Source organism: Drosophila innubila, assembly GCF_004354385.1.
Source record: "Drosophila innubila isolate TH190305 chromosome 3R unlocalized genomic scaffold, UK_Dinn_1.0 2_E_3R, whole genome shotgun sequence".
In the NCBI taxonomy this organism is placed as follows: domain Eukaryota; kingdom Metazoa; phylum Arthropoda; class Insecta; order Diptera; family Drosophilidae; genus Drosophila; species Drosophila innubila.
In genome coordinates, this window is record NW_022995380.1 from 24436845 (window position 1) to 24460563 (window position 23719).

At 35.4% G+C, this 23719-nt stretch overlaps 1 protein-coding gene and 2 non-coding genes across 3 annotated transcripts; 2 read left to right on the plus strand and 1 right to left on the minus strand.

Annotated features, from left to right (window-relative positions):
- Positions 1-32: 32 nt before the first annotated feature.
- LOC117792822 (bumetanide-sensitive sodium-(potassium)-chloride cotransporter-like) lies at positions 33-16125 on the minus strand. Its single transcript, XM_034633104.1, is given in 11 exon segments — positions 33-258; positions 328-601; positions 835-946; positions 1001-1443; positions 1513-1754; positions 3005-3570; positions 3573-3797; positions 3800-4342; positions 4408-4795; positions 11048-11141; positions 15360-16125. Coding segments are annotated over 11 exon segments (3300 nt in total). The 5' UTR covers positions 15656-16125; the 3' UTR covers positions 33-141.
- Trnag-ucc lies at positions 1999-2070 on the plus strand. The gene has a single exon. It is a non-coding gene; the product is annotated as a tRNA-Gly (tRNA).
- Positions 2698-2769, plus strand: Trnag-ucc. Its single transcript has one exon. It is a non-coding gene; the product is annotated as a tRNA-Gly (tRNA).
- Positions 16126-23719: the final 7594 nt, after the last annotated feature.

The window sequence follows — 23719 nt, forward strand, 5'->3', positions numbered from 1 at the left end:
GGGCGTGGGCGGGGACTGCATTCGTTTTTAATAAAAAGTACATAAGTATATAAGTATTTAGTAGGTGGCTACACGGAACTTGAACGCCTAAACGCTAATAATACTAAATTGTACTCGAACTGGAAACGACGTTGGCTTAGTCTAAGAGTAGAGTGTTAGCACCGGCGTTTGATTGCCACGTGCCAATGCCACAGGACATTTGATATCTGACGTCAGCATTTCCAACCAGGACATGTATAAAGGCGCCGAAATCGCCTCCTGCAATTGGAAAAGTAAAATTGTGAATCATCAACTAAAGATAGGCTTTGGAAGAGACTGTGTACAAACCTTGCGTGGCATTGGTAGCGACATGACCACCAGCGAGGCGTTCGATGAATGCTTCACCACCAACTCATGGATGCGCAGCTGTCGTTGCGTCTTCTCCGCCATGCTGTGCAGCTCCTCGTCGGTGATGCCAAACTCGTTGCGGGAACTGCGGCGGAAGGGTTCGATGAGACGCTTGTGCTTCAGCATTGTGTCATGTCGTGGCTGATCCGAGACGCCCTTGAGCATAATAAGCTCTGAGAATTTAATGCGGAATTTGGTCAGCAGACTGGCCATGCTGTAAATGAAGTTTAAGAGGATGTCCGATTAATCATATTTCTTTCTTTTTCAGTATTTAAAGGGAACAGAAGTATTACAACAAAGTGGCAATGTACATGACAGAGAAAATTAAGGATGCTTAAGCCTATAAAATGAATGTTTTCTTGATTTAAATGTTTGAATTTTATACCTCTTTCTGCTTTCAAAAGCGGGTATCTCACTGACGAGCGTTCTCGACTAGAGCGTTCTTACCTCTTCTCCTCCTGCTCCTCATCCTTGCCATGGCACATGGTAAACACACGCAGCCTGCAGTTCTGCCAGTGTGACCTCATCGAGATGATGTACGGCAATAAAATTGTGAGACCTGTCAATTGGCAAATATAATGATGGATTGATAAAGATATTCAAATATTCCTACCTCCGTCATCGTACAGCCAGAAGACATCGATGGTGCCCTTGGGCTGTTTGCGTGTGAATATCGTCACTGCGTCCAGGACATTCTGTGGCACCTCGGAGCCACCTTTGGTGTGATAGGTGATGGCAGCGGCATCACTATTGTTCACCTTATAGCTGCGAGAATTGCGCTGCATGTTGGGCATCGGCGCTGGCTGTGGCATCGTGTAGGACGAATTGGGACTGGGACTGTCCATGCTGGCCAAATTCAAATTCGAATCAATGTGCAGCAGCTCCGAGGCAGCATTTGCTGCAGGCATCAGTTCGTTGGTAAATCCTTGGGCATTCGCTGTATTCAAGTGACTCAAACTGCTGGGCGGAATGATCACCTCGGGACTCAGCTCCGAGAAGTCCAAACCATTGGGAAGACGAAGCAAGGCGACGCCCATGCGCTGCGAGAAGGCGTTGCTGTAGATGAGGATTGGTTTGGCTTATTAATTATGTATTTTTCATTTAAGGTTATCCTTTGTTACTCACTGCAATATCGCAAAGTAACTTTCCACCTCCTCTTTGCGGCAGCGATTCCAGTCGGGCTTGTAGCCCACCAACACAATGTTTGGAGACATTTTTCCAAATCCTGTTGACTTGATCATGGCATTAATGCCATCCTCAATGCTGAAGCCATCGATAACATTGTAGAAAGCCTTTATCTTGCGTGCATCCAAGTATTTCTGGCCATCCTTGATCAGATTCTGTCGATTCTTATAACCAACGCGCACCTAAAAAACGTATCAACAATTAACAACTTTTAAATTATATTCGCGGTATGGGCATCATAGCTGTTACAGAGACGGAGACATCTCCGACCACATTAAATATATTTATATATTTTCGATCAGTATGAAAGAGCTAGATGTATCAAACTTGGTGACAATACTCTTTCAATAAGCACACAAAGAAAGGTTGTTTTGAAAACAATGAATATAATACTGAAAGACAAGCGTAATCTCCTATACCAATGTGGCGTCGGTGGTGTAATGGTTAGCATAGTTGCCTTCCAAGCAGTTGACCCGGGTTCGATTCCCGGCCGACGCAGTTCACTTTTTACTTTTGTATAATGCATTGTAGCAAAGATTCCAAAATTGGTGTGCATATTCCTGAATATGCTAAAAAGACTCAGATTGTCAAAGATCTCATCCAAAAAAATTTGAAATAATAAATCGAGTTCGATAATGTTAGAATTGGCATTCAGCAAATCGGTTCAGTTTTGACAAAGTTATATGACTGTTTGAAGTGTTTGAAATATAATCAAGGAGTAGCCGAAAGCATTGAACAAATTGACAGTGAGCACAAAAAATTATATCTTACAGTTTTGATGCAGAATCAAATTTGAGGTGAAAAGAAGATAAAATTGACATTCCACAAGGTAATCGGCCAATTTTTTACAAAGTTATGACAGTTTGAAGTTTTGACATTTTAATATTCATTCAGAATATTGACACATTATTAAGACAATAATGAGAAAAATAATTATTTTAGGATCATTAATCTCAAAATTGCATCGAAAAGCTAGATTGTTATTTTAAAGAGAAAACATTTCAGATGTAAGATTGTGTTTTTTGAAACTTTTTCTCTGAAAGTTGTCTTAAACAAATTTGATTTAAGTAAATATTATCAAATTGCGATCAAAAATGTTGATGTAGATGCTCTGAGGACAACGTGGCGTCGGTGGTGTAATGGTTAGCATAGTTGCCTTCCAAGCAGTTGACCCGGGTTCGATTCCCGGCCGACGCAGCTTTCACTTTTTTTTTTTCACAATTTTCAGAAGACCCTGTACTTCAAAAGTACAAAAGCAAAAATGTCTATTAGGTTTGTGGAAAGGATATCAAACTGGGTATACAGATCCTGCGTTTGCCCTGAGCCCTGAAAATTCCCATTATGATTGACTTATACGCTCGGAACTCAAAGAACTTGGTATCTAAAATTCGGTGCTTACTTGACTCGTCATATTACATAGATATTTACTTACCGGTATTATATTGCCCACAAACATGAGGGAGTTGCTCTTGGTCAGCAGATAACCAAAGTCGATTAGAGGCGGACGTGTCTTGGGATCTCCGGAAAGAACCAGCACTTGGGGATGATAGTTTTTGACATGATCCGAGACATTCTGCAGCCGATGCACCGCCATGAGGGCAGCCTTGTATTGCTGGGCCTGCGTTGTGGATCCCCAGTTGGCATCCGGTTTGCGATACATGACCACCAGGTAAAGGGCAAAGATGATGCCAAAGGTGATGATAGCAGCCACATAGTTGATGAGGAACATGATGACCACACACATGGCAAATCCAAACAAACTTATCCAGGCATTGTAGTACTTAAAGGTGGGTCGCCAGCCGAGGGGTTTGACGAAGGCCGCATGGAAGGTGCAGAAGTTGATGAGGGCATAGGAGGCCAGATAGAAGGTGGAGATGAGGGGAGCGATCAAATTGAGTTCGCCAATGAGCAGGAAACCGGTGGAGATGAAAAAGGTCAACACATAGCCGCGATACGGTTCGCCATGTTTGCCGTATGGCTTGGAGAAGAAGATCAATCCGGATAGATCTGATCGATGCCCAGAGCTTGCACCAGACGTGGCACGCTCAAGAGATTCGTTAGTGCCGTGCTCAACGTGGCCGCAAAGCAACCGGCATAGATGAGTGGTCCCCAGAGTGACATCACTTGCATCATCTCGTAGGAGTTGAACAGACCCCAAGAGCAGTTGCCGGCTTGCATGCAGGGCAGCTCCGAGGGCACAATGGTGCCATTGATAAGATCCCAATTCCGGAGGCATCACGGACGGCAGCACCGCCAGCGAACAGGACGAACAATGCATACGATGACATCGAGATGAGAAGGGACCAAAAGGTACCCTTCGGTATGGCAGCACCCGCATCCTTAAGATCTCCACAAATGTTCGCACCCGCCTGGATGCCAGTCACACTGGGAAAGAAGATGGCAAACACGCTGAAGAAGTCATGATTGACGCCCTCGGCATACCGATAATCCGAGACAAAGTTCTCCTTGAATGTGGCCCTGTTGAAGTGATAGATTTATAATGATTGCAAGGAATTCCTATTTCATGTCCACTTACAGGAGAAGCCAGCAAAGCCCTTGGATATAAGTGTCTCATCACCGCGTGGTCCGATCGCAGCGCCAATCAGAAAATTGAATATGGCCAGCACAATGGTAACAATGAGGAAATTCTGAGCCTTTGTCTCCCACTCCATGCCCACGCAACAGATGAGGATCAAGACCAGGAGCGTCACGGTGCCCACAATGCGAATATCATGAATATCATTATCAATGATTTTCAAATCGTTGTTCTCTGGAAATGAATTCGTTAGGATACTCGCTCTCTCTCTCTCTCTCTTAAAATCTTCAGAGACTTACTTAGAAGTACATTCAGGGACTCGCAGAAACCAATTGTATTCATTGAGGCTGACACGGCGTTGGCAAAGGCAAAAACAACGCCAACGGAGGCGCCAAATTCCGGGCCAAGTGAGCGGGAAATGATGAAGTAGACGCCGCCTCCCTTCACCTCACCATTCGTGCTAATGGCCGACAGCGACAGGGTCGTTATAACACAGACCACCGCCGAGATGGCGATTATAATTAACGACCACATGATGCCGGACTCGGCGACGACCCAACTGAGTCGCAGGAACAGCATGACGCCCCAAATGTTGAGTAGACATGGTATGAGTACTCCAACAATCCAGCCAAGCTTAATGTGACCGCCAGTTGGTTCCGGTTCCGTAGCATCTGGTATGGTAATGCTCTATAAATGGGTAAGCAAAATAGAAAATTCCAAATAAATGCAATATTATATAATAAGAATGGATGGTTTAAGATAAGTTAGATAAGTTTTATTATCTTGCATTCCTACCATTCCTGCATACCTCGAGAGTTTAACATCTGATTCACTTTCTTTCGAATTCTTTTTTCTATATCTTCTTTTTTTTAGTCTATACTCCATATTCTATTATTAAATTTTTATATCTGTTTTGTATCATCTATATTTAATATTTAATATTCTCATTAACTGTCGAGCTGATCTTATCTAATAATCTTTTTAAATGCGAGTTGCTCTAGAAACATGAATTATTACATTTGTACAGGGTATATTTTACTCAGTTCTGCCTACTCATATAATATATAATTATCGTGTCGCCTGTAATTGTAGATATAACCAAAGTTGATTTTATAACCACAATATAAAAGTCGCATATCATCGAAACGTCAGCCTAATTAAAGTCTATAACTGTCCAATAAATCTGGTTTAAAATTCACAATTCATTCCATTGACATTGATTAATTTATTTTAATATTTATGCTAATTGAGTCGCTCACCGCATTTTGCATTTAATCAGTAGGCAATAAAACGCCGCTCTAGTTAAATAAACCGTAAAGTTCATTCTATAATTTAAAATCAAATATAAATATTAGCCTTGACATAGTCAAATTTATTATATATTTATTCATGCGTCAAGTATACATATATTCCGAAATTTGTATATCAAACTGATGGTAAATAAAGAAATTATCAATGCACAGTATCAATATTTGCAGTAGTAGTACAAATTATCTGATGATCACAAATTTCGCACATTTCTTTATTGATTTTACGAACCATTTAGCACCTTGTGACTCGATATTTATGAAGTAAATAACCTTTCCAGTAATGGGAACAAGATGATTAATTATATTTAATATCAAAATTCTAAATAAATTTAAGAAACTGACAAATTTCTAAAATCTTTATTTTATTGTAATTTCTAGAATAGATTTATATGTTCTTTATATGACCGCAATCTCGTAGACATTTCTCAATTTTCTAGCATTGATTCATTATTAATAAAAACTTTTACGTAAATTTCCAGAGCAAAACGGAAAGTTAAATTAAAATTGAAATGAATAACAAAAAAACAAACAATAATTTGACAAGAAGGAGACAAACAATGATTGTCTGCGTTCATTTAATCCAATTACAATGGTGACAAATTAATAAATTTTGGTCAAAATATTTTCATATTCTTTCTCGCAGTTCGAGTTTTATTTTTGCTTTGACATTTATTTGTCATCTTTTTGGAGCTGCTCATCTATTTTATTGTTTGCTTCCATAATTGAATGTTTTTAAAATGTTTTCAGAATAAGGCGAGGTCAGAGAAGGGAGAAGGACTAACAGGGAGTCACCGTCAGAACATTGTGTGACATTGAAGTGTACACTGTACAGTGTACACACTCCTTCACTGCAGTCTCGCTTTCCCCACAAAGTTGGTTAGCTGGTTGGTTACTCAGCTTGGCTCGAGCTGGAACTGTTCCTGGCTATGACTCGAACTCTGGCTCCTCGTGGGTGGTCAATGTTGATTGTTTACACATTTTTGGCGGCGCTCAACGTCGTTCAGACAGGCAGACCGACAGTCAGACAGACACACATACATACACACTCGAAACACACCCACGGGTAAAGAGTCTCGAGCCGACAGACACGACAAGCTGTTGGACATCCATAGAGACAGATAGACAGACGAACGGACGCACAGATGGAAGGACGGACGGATGGATGGACGGACGGACTCTGCTGTGCTTGTGTGGCGTTCGCCGCAGCAATTTAATTTAGTTTAGTTAAAGGCGCTTGCCAATGCGTGGAAAATTTCTTTTGTCACAAAAGCCACGCGCAACAAAATATAAATCGCAATTGCAATTGGAATCGGAATTGCGACTCGATACTTTGATACGAGGATTAATGAGGAATCATTTTGGTAGCTACTAGTTGAAGATGCAACGGCTAGTCAGTAGAAATTGTGGCAATTTTATGAATTGCATTAGCATTAGCATTAGCATTAGCATTAGCATTAGCATTAGCATTAGCATTAGCATTAGCATTAGCATTAGCATTAGCATTAGCATTAGAATTAGCATTAGCATTAGCATTAGCATTAGCATTAGCATTAGCATTAGCATTAGCATTAGCATTAGCATTAATATTAGCATTAGCATTAGCATTAGCATTAGCATTAGCATTAGCATTAGCATTAGCATTAGCATTAGCATTAGCATTAGCATTAGCATTAGCATTAGCATTAGCATTAGCATTAGCATTAGCATTAGCATTAGCATTAGCATTAGCATTAGCATTAGCATTAGCATTAGCATTAGCATTAGCATTAGCATTAGCATTAGCATTAGCATTAGCATTAGCATTAGCATTAGCATTAGCATTAGCATTAGCATTAGCACAATTCATAGAAATATGCCACAAGCAGTCATAGCTTTCATGTTGTGACCTTGGGTACCAATTTAACTGTCCTTGAACAAAGTTCTCGCTAAGTTAAAATGCTAAAACGGCCGGATCTTAGGTTCAGCGATTTACAATTAATAATGGTTTTTAATGTGCTTGTTTTTGGTGTATACCATTATTAATACTAAATAATTGCCTGTATATTCTGCTTGAGTTTTTGAAAATAATTCGGTAATTGCTCAGTTTGCAAACTGTGCTAAGAAATATTAAAGTCGTATTCTTTGCTGTGAAAATAGGAGCAGAATAAATTGTTTGTGTATGGTTAAATGATTCAAGAAATGTGCTAAATAAACAGCAGTAAAATCGTATAAAGGAATCGATAAATGTTGTAAATATAGCAACGACTCTTTTGATATGAATTGCAAATTAGAATTGTAATTATTACAATGCCCCGACAAGTGCAATACAAAGCGCAATTCAAATGGAAAATAGAAAATAGAAAATGCCGGTCGCCAATGCCACGGCACGAGCCGTTACCAAATGCGCCACAGCCACTGCTGATGATGTAAACACATAAATGCAAAATAATACTCATACGCCGCGTGGTAGCAGCTAAAACTATTTTTGAACATCTACCTAGCCTTTCAGATGCTAACAAAACATGTTCGAATATAAATTTTTTAGATTTCTATGTACGTGTATGTTTTCTTTTTGCATATTTTCGGGTACTCTAATAAAAACAAGGGTTTCCCCAGAAAAAGTCAGGACAAACAACGGAATGGTTGTCCGTATTAAATACTATTTGATAGACAAGAATTTCACTGAATTTCAAATTGTTTTCCTAGAATATATTTATAATTGCCTATTAAACTGGGTACTACTGAAACTTCCCTCTTAAATGGCTAAGGTTTGATTGTTGCTCGATATAGAAATAATCAGAGTGTCAAATTATGTGCAATCAAATTGTTATTAAAATACTGTCAAAAATGGGTGAAAAACTGCTAAAAACTGGAATGATTAAATATCTGATTTTATTGACATTTTTTCCAGTGGCACATTTTAATTTATTACCAGTTGAAAGTAAACAATTTTTCAAGTGAATGCTTATCGCATTGACAAACTGTCAGCACTTTTGACAGGCTCTTCACATACACACAAGCACATATGTGACAGTCTAACTGGGTGGTGTTGGTGGTGCTTAGTGGTTTCAGTGGTTCGAGGAAAGCAGCAGCTTTAATGGGAATCCTCCGTTGAACTATGAACAGTGACATCGATCGAAGCCAACGACAGCGCCATCTGTCGGCTGCTGCTGTCAATTTTAATGATACGCGATGTGCATTTTTCACACTTGTAATGGTGTTGACTGACTAACGTTGTTGTCGTCATTGTTGTTGTTGCCATTGTTGTAGTTGCGGGGGGTGGCAAATTAAAACAATGTCTATGTGGCATGGCGTTGCATGGCTGCAGCCATCTTGTTGACAATTAATTTGGCTTCAAGGCTGTCATTGGTGTCATCTTTCAGGACACATGTCGAACTCACTCCCCCTGAACGACCCTCCCCTTGTCACGAGTGCAAATCTACTTAAGACTTTGTATGCAAGCTCATACAACCATAAACAAATATATCTATTAACACATTCTCAACGTATGCAAGTGTATATTGAAATGTTATTCATAATTTAAACGTATCCCAATGCAATCTACATATCGAGCACATTATTCCTTGAAATGTTGTCAATGCAATTACTAAACGCATCTGTGTATATTTAAAATATTATAACTACATACTAATTATTATTTTAATTATATATTTCAAACAATAATCTTATGTTACTTTTGTAACTAGTGCTCGATAAAAATGAATTGTGTTTTAGTTTTACTTATTTGGCTTACTGATGAACATTAAGTTCAAAGCCAGATTTAATTACTAAAAACTACAAGGTTTAGCTGGATATTACAAATATTTTAAGACCTAATGAAAATTATCTTCATCTACTTTTACTATTTTTTAAGAATTAAAGTTTCTTTTAATTAAAGGCAAGATAACATATACTGATGTCAGGAAATTCACTAACAAATGATAGAACATGGATATTTTTTAAAGATACGTTAGTGAGATGCAATTTTTGTATACCGCTTCTATCTTAATTAAGGACAATTTTTCTTAAGCTAAGTTTACGACTCCAAAATGCTTTTTAGTGTACCCTAAAACTAACAACTCTCTAAAAATTACGAGTGCAATTCAATACATTTCGATATTCCATCAAATACTACTGTTTAGTAGCGACATCTGTTATTTAAGCATATGTCTGCTATAAAAGTATACATCCATTCGAATATTTCTAGTTGGAAGTTAAATTTGTTATCAGCTATAGTAATTGTTGGGTAAGCTTGTCTGGGATAGACACTTAAAGCCGCCTAGTCAATTATAGTTTATGTGTCGCTTTCATTGGTATTCCCTTAATGAGTGCCTGGCGTTGTAATGCAATTTTTACGATATCTATCATACGCCGTGTTGTCCCATAACGCGCTACTGTAGCTCGCGGAGGGTGGGAAATGAGTGAAAAAGCGAATTAATTAAACAATATACGAGCAGACAAGCAAAATGTGTCCGACCACAAGTCGGAATAGACGCATTAAATTTACTGCTTTGGCGATAAGCATTAAAACTGTAGCTCTGACTAAGTACGAGTATCTGTAAGTTCTTCTTGCCTCGACTTCTCCTAATTGAATGATAAGGCGCCGCAAGGCTGAGGTCTCCACTCGACAAAGGTACTCGGTCTATAGAGAAAACTATGCAGATAATAATGAAGCTCTAGCAACGTCATCATTTCGCGTTTGTTTACACGCACAAATCTGTCGAAGTGGAGGGTAAATAATATTGCGTATACGTCATGGAAAACGCATTGGAAATGTGAAAATATTTCAAGTAAATAAATAAAGCAATCGTATTAATAAATTATGTACATACACTTATAAAATATACAAAGCAAAGTATGTACTCTTAATTTTTTCGTGTATATGCTCAACAACAACAACACGGAAAGCAAAAAAACAAAAAAAAAATTGATTTCTTTGCTGAATTTTGTTTTCTATTCGTATTTCGATCTTTGTGGCAGCATTATCTGATTTGATTTTTAGGCGTCTCACAATTTTTACTGTTTATTCGCCGAGCACTTGAAATGTTTTCAAATATATTTGTATACATAAACAGATGCAGCTACAAAATGGGAAGAGACTATCTTATAAAGAAAATTATTATAATTTCGTTAGCTAAATCAAAAACGTCACTAATCATTGTGAAATATCGCAAATATTTACGAGAAACGACAAGTTGAAGGAATGTTAAATTCATTTATAACAAGTTTAATAATTCAAATATTCCAAAAATCCAACATTTTTGTTGAAATGTGGGCTTATGGTCATTGTTGACCCTAATATGTTCTTATTAAGTGGTTGAAAGAACAAAAAATTACGAATTATTAAAATTTATAAAGCATTTCTTAATGGCATATAAAATGTATGAGACTCTTCAGATTTGTTTTGATATATTTGTATTTACAAACTTTACTTTCAATGTTTTGAATTAGCTTTAAAATCTCAACCACATTCCATAGCAACCGAAGCGAACCGATTTTGTTTAAAATTCCAGCTACAAATATAACTATACTTTTGTTATGTAATGCAACAACAAATCTATATTTTTCAATTGCAACTGGCATTGTTTGATGTACTTTAAACATTTGTCACTGTCAACTTCTCTCGTTCTCAAGCACTTTTAAGACTTACCTGATCTGCTGCCTCGCCCTGAAGTTCACCAATTGAGGGGCGTTTCAGGTTGCGCATAGATATGCGATAGTTATCCAACCTTGGCAGCGTTTCCCTGCAAAAAGGAGAAAATAAATTGGTTAATTCAGTTACAGTTTGAGTTGAGATGGAGGTGTGAGAAATTAGCATACTGATGAAACGGAAGCAGCACTATCATCGCCTCGGGCAGCATGACCGTAGTCTGCAGCAAGCGAAGAACAAATATCCACTAGAGAGCCCAAAACAGAAACACACTCGATACGAATTCCAAAAGAACAAAATAAATAATATAATAAAACACGCAGAAGTGAGTAAAACGAGTGGTCAAGGTGGGCAAGGGGAAGGCCATCTTTGGAGAAATGCTCACAAGATGGAAAAAAAAATGATGAAAAATTGCCCTTGCCTTTGCTACAGTTTTATCATCTCCTTCTGCTTCATGATTTTGTACCCTGTACTCAGTGAAAAATCGTGTATAATAACAATATGCCAATGTAGAAGTAAAGACGAAAAGTTTTTATCAGAATATGTGTGTGAACAGGGTATCTCTCCATCAAATACTTTCGGCTACAGATCTCTTACTTGTTATTATTGATCTTTTGCTGTCTGCTTCGAAAAGGAAAATGCCTTTAACCCACTGAAACGTGCAGACTCTTTTAAATTTTTATTATGTATATTTACTGATTCGAAATGAAAACAGAAACAACAATTCCATATTCAATGCCAGAGATCATTTAAAAGCTTAAAATTGCCAAAATAAATATCTGTGTGGTACGTGAAAAAGCAAAGGGAAAACTCAACTGCATTCTAGGCGCCACATCAGCAGACAATGGAACGGAAAGTGATCATAATCAATACCTTTATTAAGTCTAGAAATCGATATTAAAACTAATCTATTTCCCTGCCTTGATACTTATAAACCGACATGAAAGTGCTTTAAGTACTTCATATATATGTAGCATGCTCTAAATACATAAATTCGTATGCATATAAAAAAAAAACAATACTTAATTAACATAGAAAAGTTAAGTATTGGAATACGGTTACTGAATTGTATTAGAATAAAAGAGAATTTTTTGTTGCATACTTTTTGGGAAAAGTTGAAATTTTATTAGAATAAAGTTTGAATTTTGTGAGAGTATAAAATATAATGGAAACTAAGAAATTAATTAGACTGATTTGATACTGCTCAGTTTTCATCCTACTTGAAAATATACAAAAACAACCAACTCAGTTGAAATTATGCAGACAGAAATAGCTGATGAATATCTGAATATACTTTGGGAATAACAGGAGCATTTATAGAACATAATGCTGCTACGATATACAAATGCAAAGTCATTTCTTGTTATTATTTTTGATTTAATTTAATTTTCAATACACATTCATTCATTCAGCTGCGGACAGCTCCCTATAAAAGAGATACAATCATATAAACAATTCGTACTGCATGTTGTAAGACTGCAAATGTGTATAAATATATGTATTGATCTATTGGTTGTGGGGCGGTTTGGTTGAGATTTAGCTAGTATAATTTAGTTGAGCAATTGGAGCTGAGACAATGGAAAGGGAGCGAGAGTGAGTACAAAGAGAGAGAGAGAGACACAGGGGACAATCGGTCACAGTTGGTCCGATCAATTGAACTCGTTTACGAACGAATGTCTGGTTCCTTGCGAATGATATCACACACATCTCTTGGAAGCTGACAATGACTAATTTGTTGTTGGCACACAGAACTCATCAGTTCGTGAACTCATCAACTCCCCAAACCGATTCCGATTCCGAATCCAACTCAAAACAATACGCATCCAGTTGAGGGTTATGTGCGGTACAAATTGTTTGTCTCTTTGAATTTAATACATCGATCTGATCCAAGGTGCAAGTGTTAAGTGAACCCCTTAACAATAAATTGATCGACTTTGAATACATGTTTCCAGTTTGCAATATTTAAACAGAAATCAGGTTATTATAAAAAAGCGTAATTCACCATAACTGCCTAAATGAAAACTTAAACATTTAAGTTATTTATTAAAGTTGAGAAAAACTGTCTTTAAGTATCACATAATGTAAACAAAGGGAATCACCTAGTCGAGTAATCCCATCTGTAATATTCTCACATGAGTTTATTGATTTGCACTGGATGCTGATGTAACTTGTTTTGTTTGTTTGCCGTGCGCAAAGTTTTTGAAATGGATTTTACGTCTATATTTCATATAGAAATTGAATGCTTACAAATTTTTGGATGGCTTCTTGGCATGTTTTTAATTGAATTTAATTCGCAGTAGCTTTTATTGTTGAAGAAGTACAATTCCTATGCACGAAATATACTTGTACCAATGAGAAAGCAACTGTAATTTGTGCAGTCTTCTCGCATTTTTTTTTCTCATCTCTTTACTGTTCTTTGATTAAACTGATCTTGGCCCGTGGGTCGAGGGTGTGACTTGATGATCTGTCATGTGCCTAAAGTATATTTCAATGTCATAATTTCCAAATTAATGAGCAACTAATATTAATATAAATATCTTAAAAATACATGACGTAATAAAAACCGGTATAGTTCCTATATATCGGGTCGGTTGATCACCTCTAGACTGAATTTCTTTAGTTGTTAGGAAGCTGATATGATTAAGAAAATAATCCAGTTAATCGCTTAACCTTATTAAAAACACATCAACAACTAAGAGATGTTTCAAGTTGTTCACATATGCCAGTACCTATTGTATCAATTGGATGTCATACGTGTTCTACATAATGACAATTTTGGCTGTGTTAAAAACATATAATTTCTTAAAATGAATCGGCAGAAATTATATTATTTGGTTCTTTCTTCTCTACTCAACTCAAACTGTTACCGGGCAACTTCAGTCGAGTGTTTCGATAATTCACTTTTCACTTTACTGTAAATACAGCTGGAGTTTCTGTTGTTGTCTTTCCTTTTGATAAACGTGATTACAATAAATAACAAGTGTAATAACCTTCATGATCTTTTCTCAATCTCCTTTTTAGTTATTTTGGCAACGTTTTTGTTGGTGTTGAAAGGTCGTTTGACAATTTATTCAGTTTAAGAAAACAAAAAACAACAACAAAGATAAATTTCAATGTTTTATTATGTATTTTGCTTTGTTATTTTTGTGTTGCTTTTGCCGCTCTATTTTTCTGTTTGTTTTTGCCAACAATATTATACAGATTTCAGGTTTTTAACGCACTTCTAGTATACCCAAAATCTGTCATATAATGATACTTATAATAATAGCAGTATTCATATTGTGTAAGCATTTTTGATTATGCAAATTTAAGGTTGTTAACGCTCACATTAGATATGCCTGCGAACAGATTGAGGTGAGGGGAAATAATCACATCACTTGAGAACTATAATTAATTGTTCTAGGCAAAGCGTGAATATAAAATTACTTGCGGTTCAATTAGCACGTGCTAGCTAGTAATTTAATAAATTTATAATGTGATAATATAATATTATTGGTATAATATGACAATAAATTTAGAGTGTGATTATATCGAACAGCGTCATAAAGTTTGAGTAACCTAGAGCTTTAAGGATATTAAATTTTTTATTTTAATTAAAAACTTGTAATGATAAATGCCTATTAATGTTGCAAGGTATAATACGAATATTTGTTATTGAGAATTATCAATTATACTTTGACGGCATTACTAGTTACTTTTAAGGTAATAAATAACTTAATTACAGATACTTCTGTTAATCTTGTTCGATAATCTAAAACATGCGCAAGATAAGAAACGCTTTGATTTAAAAATTTTCAATTACGTTGAGAATTTTTTTCGATTAACAAAAAAAAAATTGCATTCAACTACAACTACTTACTCGTATTATCAAGTATTGAATTTTAATGGATTTCAGCGACATAAACTACTCAAATAAATTGAAACTGAAGGCTTTGACACAGGCTATAAAACTACACTGAAAAACAGCGTCACAAATTTTAGAAGTAAAAACGTGTCGGCATTTTAGAAGTTGAAAAGTATTTACACTTTGTTAAGATATTGATTATTTACATAAAGAATGTTATAACTCAAAAACACGATATATATTATGTACAAATTGCTTACTCAAAGAACAAATTTTTCCTTATACGGTAGATAGTACTAAATTAAAAACTTTAAATGCGTTTTTTCTCAAAATTCCTATTTCAGAGTTATAAGCGATACTTATATTTATGAGTATGTATAAGAGTACGTATGTGCCTATTTTTGAGTTATAAGCGATACTTATATTTATGAGTATGTATAAGAGTACGTATGTGTATGTGGCACTCACTTTGTAAGCTGCGCCAGACTGAATTTGCGTTCTGCATCCGATTTACGCAGGAATTGTCCAAATCCACGGAAGGATAAACGCGATGTTCGGCGATTCTCGCCGCCTTCGGCTGCCTTTGGCTGCAGGTGATTATCGTGGGCGTGGCAGCTGTCGGCCACAATTGTTGCGGGTCCATTTGAGGAGTGTTCAGCGATTGCTGCGCTGCTGTTGCTGTTGGCGGAAGCGTTTTCGCCGTCGAAAGCGGCATTAACGTTGGCGCTGCCATTAACCTTTGAGATTTGAAAACGATCTGCCATTGTTAGGGTTGTTGAATGAATGAATCAACTCAAATTTATTTGGATAATTATATGTTTTTATCTGCTTTTTTTTTTTTTTTGTTAATCACTCGTTTTTCGGGGGTTTTTTATTGACCTAACCAGAATAATGGTTATTCAGCGCGCACATTGGCATAACACTTGATGGTCCCAGCAGGACCTTAACGAATAAGTGTGGCCAGTTTGCAATAATGGATAACGGAGACCGGATAAAATGGAACCGGCGACGTGCTCACGACGAAGTTTCAGCAACGTTTAACTGCCAACACAAAATGTCGGAATATATTTAACGCATGGCACTCCAGCTAAAAATCGTATATTAAATCGTCTAAAGCGGTTGACGTTATTTAGCACATTTAAATAGTCGGCTAACAAAATGCTGTACGCGCCGGTTACAGCTTACAACTTAACGCGCTGACTGTCGCACATCGTTTGAGTGTTCTCGTGCTTTTGCCGCTTGATTATTATGGCTTTTTTTTTTTGATTATGGACACCATTCTGACTGTTTGCTGCTGCTTCGGCTTTGGCTTGATTACCAATCAAATACGTATACTCGTCGCGTAAGAATAAGCGCAGTGCGCCTGTCTGTGTGCGAGAGTGAGTGTGGTGAGTTTTCATCTCAACAAGTGTTTGTTTTGCCGCTCGCTCAATTTCAACACACACATGCATACTAACACAGTAGTAGTTGCAATGGTGAGCGTCGGCAAAGGCGCTCTCTATGGTGATTATGCAGGAACACAGAAAGCGCGCAAATCTCGCAGAAAACAAAAACAGAGTCAACGAAGAGTAAACATTACTGTTGGTAATTTACAAGAAAAATACTGTTTCAGTGCTAACAGCGTACAAAATATTGCAGGACCTGTTGGCAGTTGGTATTTTTTGTGGGCGATGCTAACAGTACTAATTGTGGCGCCATTTTCAAAAACTTAATATTAGCACCTTACTAATTTTAAACGCTGTTTTATTAAGTCTACTCGTATTAACAATTTCCTACTGCTATTAGCTTGTTTCTTTTGTTTACTTAATTCATAACAATGAGACAGCGACACTCGAATCACACAAACACTTGCCTCACTCACTCACTCACCAACACTAAGAAAGCATAACATCTTTACTGCTCAGACCGCAACAACAACCATAATCTGGCCAAAGAGCGTAGCGAAACCCCATTAATCGAATTAAAATCGGTTTTATCTGGTTTGATTGGCTGGCAACTTGCTGCCAGCTGAGCCAAAAGGCAGTTACAGTTCATACAAATACAAAAACAAAACAGAAACAAAGCAAAGAGTTGCTGTATTATTAAAACAATATGAAAGTGGCTCTTCGCTTCACTTCGAACCAAGTCGGACAACGAAACGGACCAACCGATTATGCCTCTTGTCGTGCAAAGAATGAAAGACGTTATCGTTAACGATCTGGCTCAGCTTCTGACTGATATTGCTGGCCACAAAGTGTTTTCTATCCATTTTCTCTTTTAATTACCTTGTTCTCTTTGCTTTTCACTCTTATTTCGACAATAAGAAAATCTATGATGTGTTTGTGTTTTTTTTTTAAGATCACTAATGAAACAAGTTTTGGCCCTTAATTAATTTTATTTATTTCTTGTTTGATTTCCAGTAACATTATTGGTTCATCTGTAGGTTACTGAACCCAAATGACCTTGACTTCTGTACAAAAAATAAAACTGCATAAGTTAAGAGCTTACAGCTTACATCGGAAAAGATCTTATCTCTTATATATATATTTGCGCTTCTTAATGTAGGTTTGTTTCTAACCAGATGTACTGAGCATTTTTGTATCTTATCTTGGTTAATGCCCCCAGTGCATGTGCCGGAAACTTTACGCAATTTATATATTTAACAATTATGAAAATAAATCCTTATATATCTACACATATAAAAAAATACGGAGACGATTTGTCTAGACCTTATAGCAAAATACCAAGAGAGACAAACAAAATACATGAATAATTGACTTAGAATTTATTTTCAAATCAATTTACAGAGTAGTATTTCCGGTTTAATGAAAATTGGAAATATTTTCTCCCACATCGTCATTGTTGTCGGTTTGAATTCACCTCAGAACATGAGTATTTCGTGCTTATGATTATAGTTGCTAACATATGTACAGAATTTACTTGATAAAATTAGATTTGTGTGAATTGAAATTATTTGTTAATTATCTAAACAATTGTATCAGCAATAAGCTTAAACATTTTCGTTGCGGTTGCTACATCACTTTTTTTTTTGTCGTAGTTATTATTGTCATATTCTCTTAAACTGGAATTCTAACAATTGTGTAAGTGTAATAATTGCAATTACTATGCGTTTACCTAACAAATAAACAAGCACTCAAAATATATATCGTAAATGTTTATTATATTACTAATAAAATTATATGATAATAACGATATAAATATGTTTACACATATACAAACGTAAACGTTACTGGAAGCTTTATACTTTTACGATGTGGTTTTCACACCCATTTGGCATTTGTATTTTGGGCAATTTCTCATGCCAATTATTAAAAGTTTACACATTGTTTATAATTCTCAATGCGCCGCACATTTTGATATGATTTAAATTTCATTTTATGGATTCGACTTAAGGCGCCATCAAAATTACTACTCAGATATTTATTGTATGTTTGCAAAGCAGCGACCTATATATAGGTATATATTCATACATATATGTATAATATATAAAAGTATATATGCAGGCGAAAAGTTTGTACTTCATGGTTTATTTTAGCTGTCATAATTCAATTGTTGCCAAACTAATGTTTTCCCATTAGTCTTTAGACTGCACCGATTTGTGGCTTTAGATTGTTCGATTTTCCAGATACAATGGGAATAACAGATTCAATACAAGTGCCAAAGGTTATACTCTATCATTCTTACGTTTTTTTTTGCTTCAAAAGATGAAGAGCGGCAGTTTTTTTTTTCGTTAGAGAAATAAACTTAATTTGTTTATTGGCGGGGGCTCATAAAACTTGAATTGTTGGCCAATTAAAATGGTGCTTTGATTTTACCCTTATTTCGAATATACCCTGTACTCAAAATTTGGTCTTGATGATTTCATATTTTTGAAGAAAATGAGGACTGTATTTAACAAAATAGTCCTTAAAGTTTTCTTTGTTTTAATTTTTAACATCCTAATCTAAGATAAAAAATTTATACTTTGGGTTTTAAATTGGAATTTATACTAATAATAAGTATTCCTTATCAATTCAAAATTTTGAATAAAATTTACGACTTTGGTATTTGCATAAGTTCTGAATGATCAGTTGATTTAAAATAAATTGTAGGGTAACTTTTATTCTAGTATACCTTAAAAGTTATTGGCAATTGTTTGTTTTTATGTGAATATGTAGTATGTATATAAGTGCATTATTATTGTTGTGTTATAAGCATGGGTGTAATTAAGATTACTTTTAATTTTAGACACACGTAGTTCTTAAAGAAATTAGTCATTGTTGTTAATTATTGTAAAACGATTGAAGTTACGTAATGGGCTTCAGACATTGTTATCTAAATCCTTCTTGGGATAGGCTAGGCCATATTAAGCGTACCATGAGTAATTTTTTCTCGTAAATTAAAGGATTCAAAATTCTTCTAATCCGAATCAATCTCAACTGAACCGAACCAGTTTCGAGCGGTTCAATTAACACTGATTAACACCTTTGTGACAGTGTCCGAGTGTCCATATATAGACCCACGTGGGCTCCGTATGTATCTGGCCTAGGGACAAATTTGTCTAATTGAAAGAGACAACAGTTTCATTTTATTTTTTTTTTAAATAGACAAATTTATTGTTTTACAGCCAGAAATTAAATGCTTAACAGTTGACTTGTATAACTTGTATAACAGTTTGTAACTGCTAATTAATAGAGTCATATACGTGTATGAGTATTTCAATATCTTTATCATAATATAGCCAATATAATCTTACATCATCAATACAAGGAAAGGGGAACTTGTTTTGACTTCGGGGTATCTTCATGGGCAATTTCAGCACCTATCAATTAGTTACGACTTTGGATTATTTTATAAAATGAAAAAAAAAACAAACAATAACACTTATCAAAAGACAAGAAATATCTATTTACACTTGATTATTAATTGAATTAACTGCTTTATACCACTTTAAAAAGGTTTGAATTTAACGCAAGCGATGCGACAATTCCGCAGAGATCAGAAAGTATCCAGATACAATCGCTTTGTGTCCTCCTCAATTTAATTGTTGCGTGTGACTTTTCGAGTAACTGGTGCTGACTTCAATCCGGTTGCCTGACGTCAATTGATTTGTATCTTTGGCTCTGGATTCCTTTGGCACTTGCTGAATACCCGATATTCGTCAATGTTTATATACCCACTTATATCTAAAATAGCTTCGTGTTAAGTGATTAGATAAAGAACAGAACAGTTGAGTCTGTCAACGTTGCCAAGATTTCAATCATATTGTATTGTATTCCCTTAGTGCCCCCTTTATCTTACATGTTTCGCATTTTGCCATCGAAAATAAAAGTGAGGCATTCCTATGCCATTTTTCAACAGACAATTTCATTTTTTTATTTGAAAACATCATTTCTGTTTGATAAAGATGCTAAATTCTTAGATTGACATAAACCAGCTCGAGTCGGTAATACGCCATTTTTTAAAATGTTTAACTGCTTTTCGTGAATAATAAAACCAGGATCATGAAAAGAAGACATTATTTGTTGATATTTCAAGCCATCCAGTTAAATTATAGATGCTTGGGTTCATGTCGTGTCATTCCTCAATTTATGAACTGACACTTCTATATTATTATTGCCGTTCGATTTAAATAGAAGTCTGAACTGTTCCGGTTCGTGAAAAGTATAAAAATTGCCATGAATTCCAGTTAAATTTTCTAGTTCTAAAGACGTCATACGATGAGTCATCTTCTTCCAATTATTTCTGTCATCAAATGTAAATACTAAAATTGTTCAATCGTCTATTTCTTTACTTTGAACCCTAAATCTGTCAGAGATACTAATTAGTTTTGTATTTGATCAATAATCATTTCTGGCTAACCGACTGCTATCGTCTATCTTAGAAACTTATGTAACTTGATCTGATCGGGCAGTCGTAGCAAATTTTCCAACTTAGCTGTATATATAGTTAGTCGACTTTCGCACCCTTCGTGCTGCTTTCACTAACGCGAACTGGTTTTGGTTTTTAAAAACGCACGACTTTATTTGTTCGGAAAATTATACTTCATGTTTATTATATAATTTAATTCAGGGAATAACACCGTAACCGGCATCGGAACCGAAACTAACCGTTTCATTTGTCTTTCAAGCGGAATGTCATTTTGATCATGGTTCGGCATCTTAACTTATTCTGCATTCAAATTTTATTAAATTAGTTAAAAAAAAAGTATTCCCCTAGATCTAAATATCATAATAATTATAAAACGACACCTTATCATTTTAAAATATTTCAAAATAGATTTGGTGTACGTTACGTACCGGTACTGATACCGATACCGAAAGAAGAAAACTGAAATCGAATTCTTTACCGAAATAGTAGTTTCGTAACGTACCGGAATCGAAACCGTAACCTTTATTGGTTTCGGTTTTATTCTTTGGTTTTATTATATAACAAAAAATATTATTTTTTAATCCAGAAGGATAGGAAGAGTGACAGAGCATCTTTAGTCTGGCAACAGGGTGACTTCCCGTCGAGTCCACACACCTGCAGCGTTTCTTACTCTTTTTCATATTTTTGTTTTTGTATTTGTTTTTTTTTTTTTTAATTTTTGCCGGCTAACGAAGCATCATCAGCATCGTCCAGTCATTAATCGGACTGATTCGAACCGCTTTGCTGCAGTTACAACTCGTTCAGCGTCGGCTGGTCTGGTTGGTTGGATGGCTTAGAAGGTTTGATGGTTGCTCAGTTGTAAAGTTGTTCAGTTGTTCAGTTGTCCAGTTGTTCGGCTAGTGAGTTGCTCGGCTGGTTGCCTGCTTCGATGATTGCAGTTGTATCTCTGGTTGTATCTGCTTGTTGTTGTTGCTTGACAATGAAAAATGCAAAAAATACACATGTATAAAAAACTATTTAGAGTCAAATATTTAATAACTCTAATTATATTAATTAATTGTATTAATTTATTATTTTTAGATACTGCATGTGCGTGTCAGCTATCAGTATTATAAGTTTTCCTATTGGCCAAATATCAGATGCAACTGAAAGGCAGTATTACCTACCTACAAATTAGTTAATTCTTTTTTGATTAATTAAGGCCAATGGCCTGTTAATGCCCTGCAAATGCCTATAATGGGGTATTTAAATTTTATGTATAGTAAATAAAATTTTCTTGAGCTAAATGGATATTTATTTAACGATTTAATGCTAATGCATATTTAAACTGTGTACAGGGTGTTTGACAGTCGAGAATATTCGACTGCCGCCTTCTCCTTTGTTTGTTTATTTGTTGTTATTATAATGACAACGACTTTTCAAGATTTATGCATCTCTTTGTTGCCTGCTGTGACAAGAAGCACTTTCTCGAGAACCTGTTGTAAGACTGAAGATTAAATTCTGGGCTTCCTTTGGAATGCCTTAAAAGGGTCAACTTTTATGGGCTTACGGTATTTAAAGTTGTGTGTTTAATAATTTATTAAGAAACAAGAGGGGAATCAAGAGTTACGCATATGCATTGCGATCGCTTATACAATCTTAGCCATAAGTGGGCCATTGGGACACTGTCTGCTTCTTGGAAAAGTAGATAAGGTGAACTAAATATATCTGGTAACGACTGGGTCACAGGCAAGGCCACAAATAGGGTTCTATTGTGTATTGGGTAAATAAAGTGTTATTCCGACCACTGATTAAACTGATACCTATTGATAGATTGTGATTGCAAGCTAAAGGTACTAGTTTGCTAAAAGAAAATATATAGATAGATTGCTGCAATTCAATCACCTCAATATGGAAATGCAAGCATATTAATCAAGCCATCAATCATCATTATTGCCAAAACGAAAATTCATTTAACTTGTCAATCACTGATGAATGTTTTGTATGCAAAGAGAGCTAAAAATAAAATAAGAATAACAAGACAGAATTTTCTCTGTGAAAACTCAGACCGAATTGAATAAATATTTATTTGTTCATCGCTCTGATTGGAAAAGGAAATGATATGAATGGAACCCAACAATAATGATCTTGAATTGAATGAGATTCCCCTTAATTGAGAGTAAATAACCATTTATTCAAGTATTTTCTTCTAATAAATATTTATTTGGCTTGGCATAAATAGTTTACACATTCAAAACATTTAAAATTCTTATTCTTTTTGTTAATGAATGTTCCGTTGATTCACATTTATGCTGTTAACTTTCACACTTATTACTTATGATGTAAACATTTGATGTACTTAACTTGTTGTTGTTTTAAACTTCTTTTTTAATTACTTTTTAAGTTCTCATTTAATTTTTCTTTGTTTAAGCTGTATTTAAATTTTTATTTATTTTTTTTTATTGCTATGTTTGTTTAAGTGTCTCGTTTAAATTGGTTTGTTTATTTTTAATTAATTCAAAGTCAGCCAGTTAATGAAAAAGTGTAACAATAATAACATCAACATCTGTTCTGGACATAGACTCGTTATATGAAGTGTATACAAGTAAATTGTTAAGTATTCGTATCTTTGCAGAAAAATCGGAGTTTTTAGTTTTTTTAGGCATACACAATGCCGGAAAATCGATTTCAAGGTCCGATTATACACCTTATATACGCGTAACAATGGGTGGGTTTTTAAAAATGATGGATGAATGATTTTTAACAACAACTTGGAGATTAGAGTAAATGCTAAAGCGGGCATATACATAGATAGTTAATATAGCAGTAAGCATATTGAAAGCATTTCGACAGAGCTTAACAAATTCTTATCAAAATCTATGGATAATCTACACAAACTTAACCGCAATTAAATAAATGTTGCTTAATAATAACAATACAATCGTACATATAAGAATATGAATATATATTTATATATGTAAATATCTGTAGCATCTGTT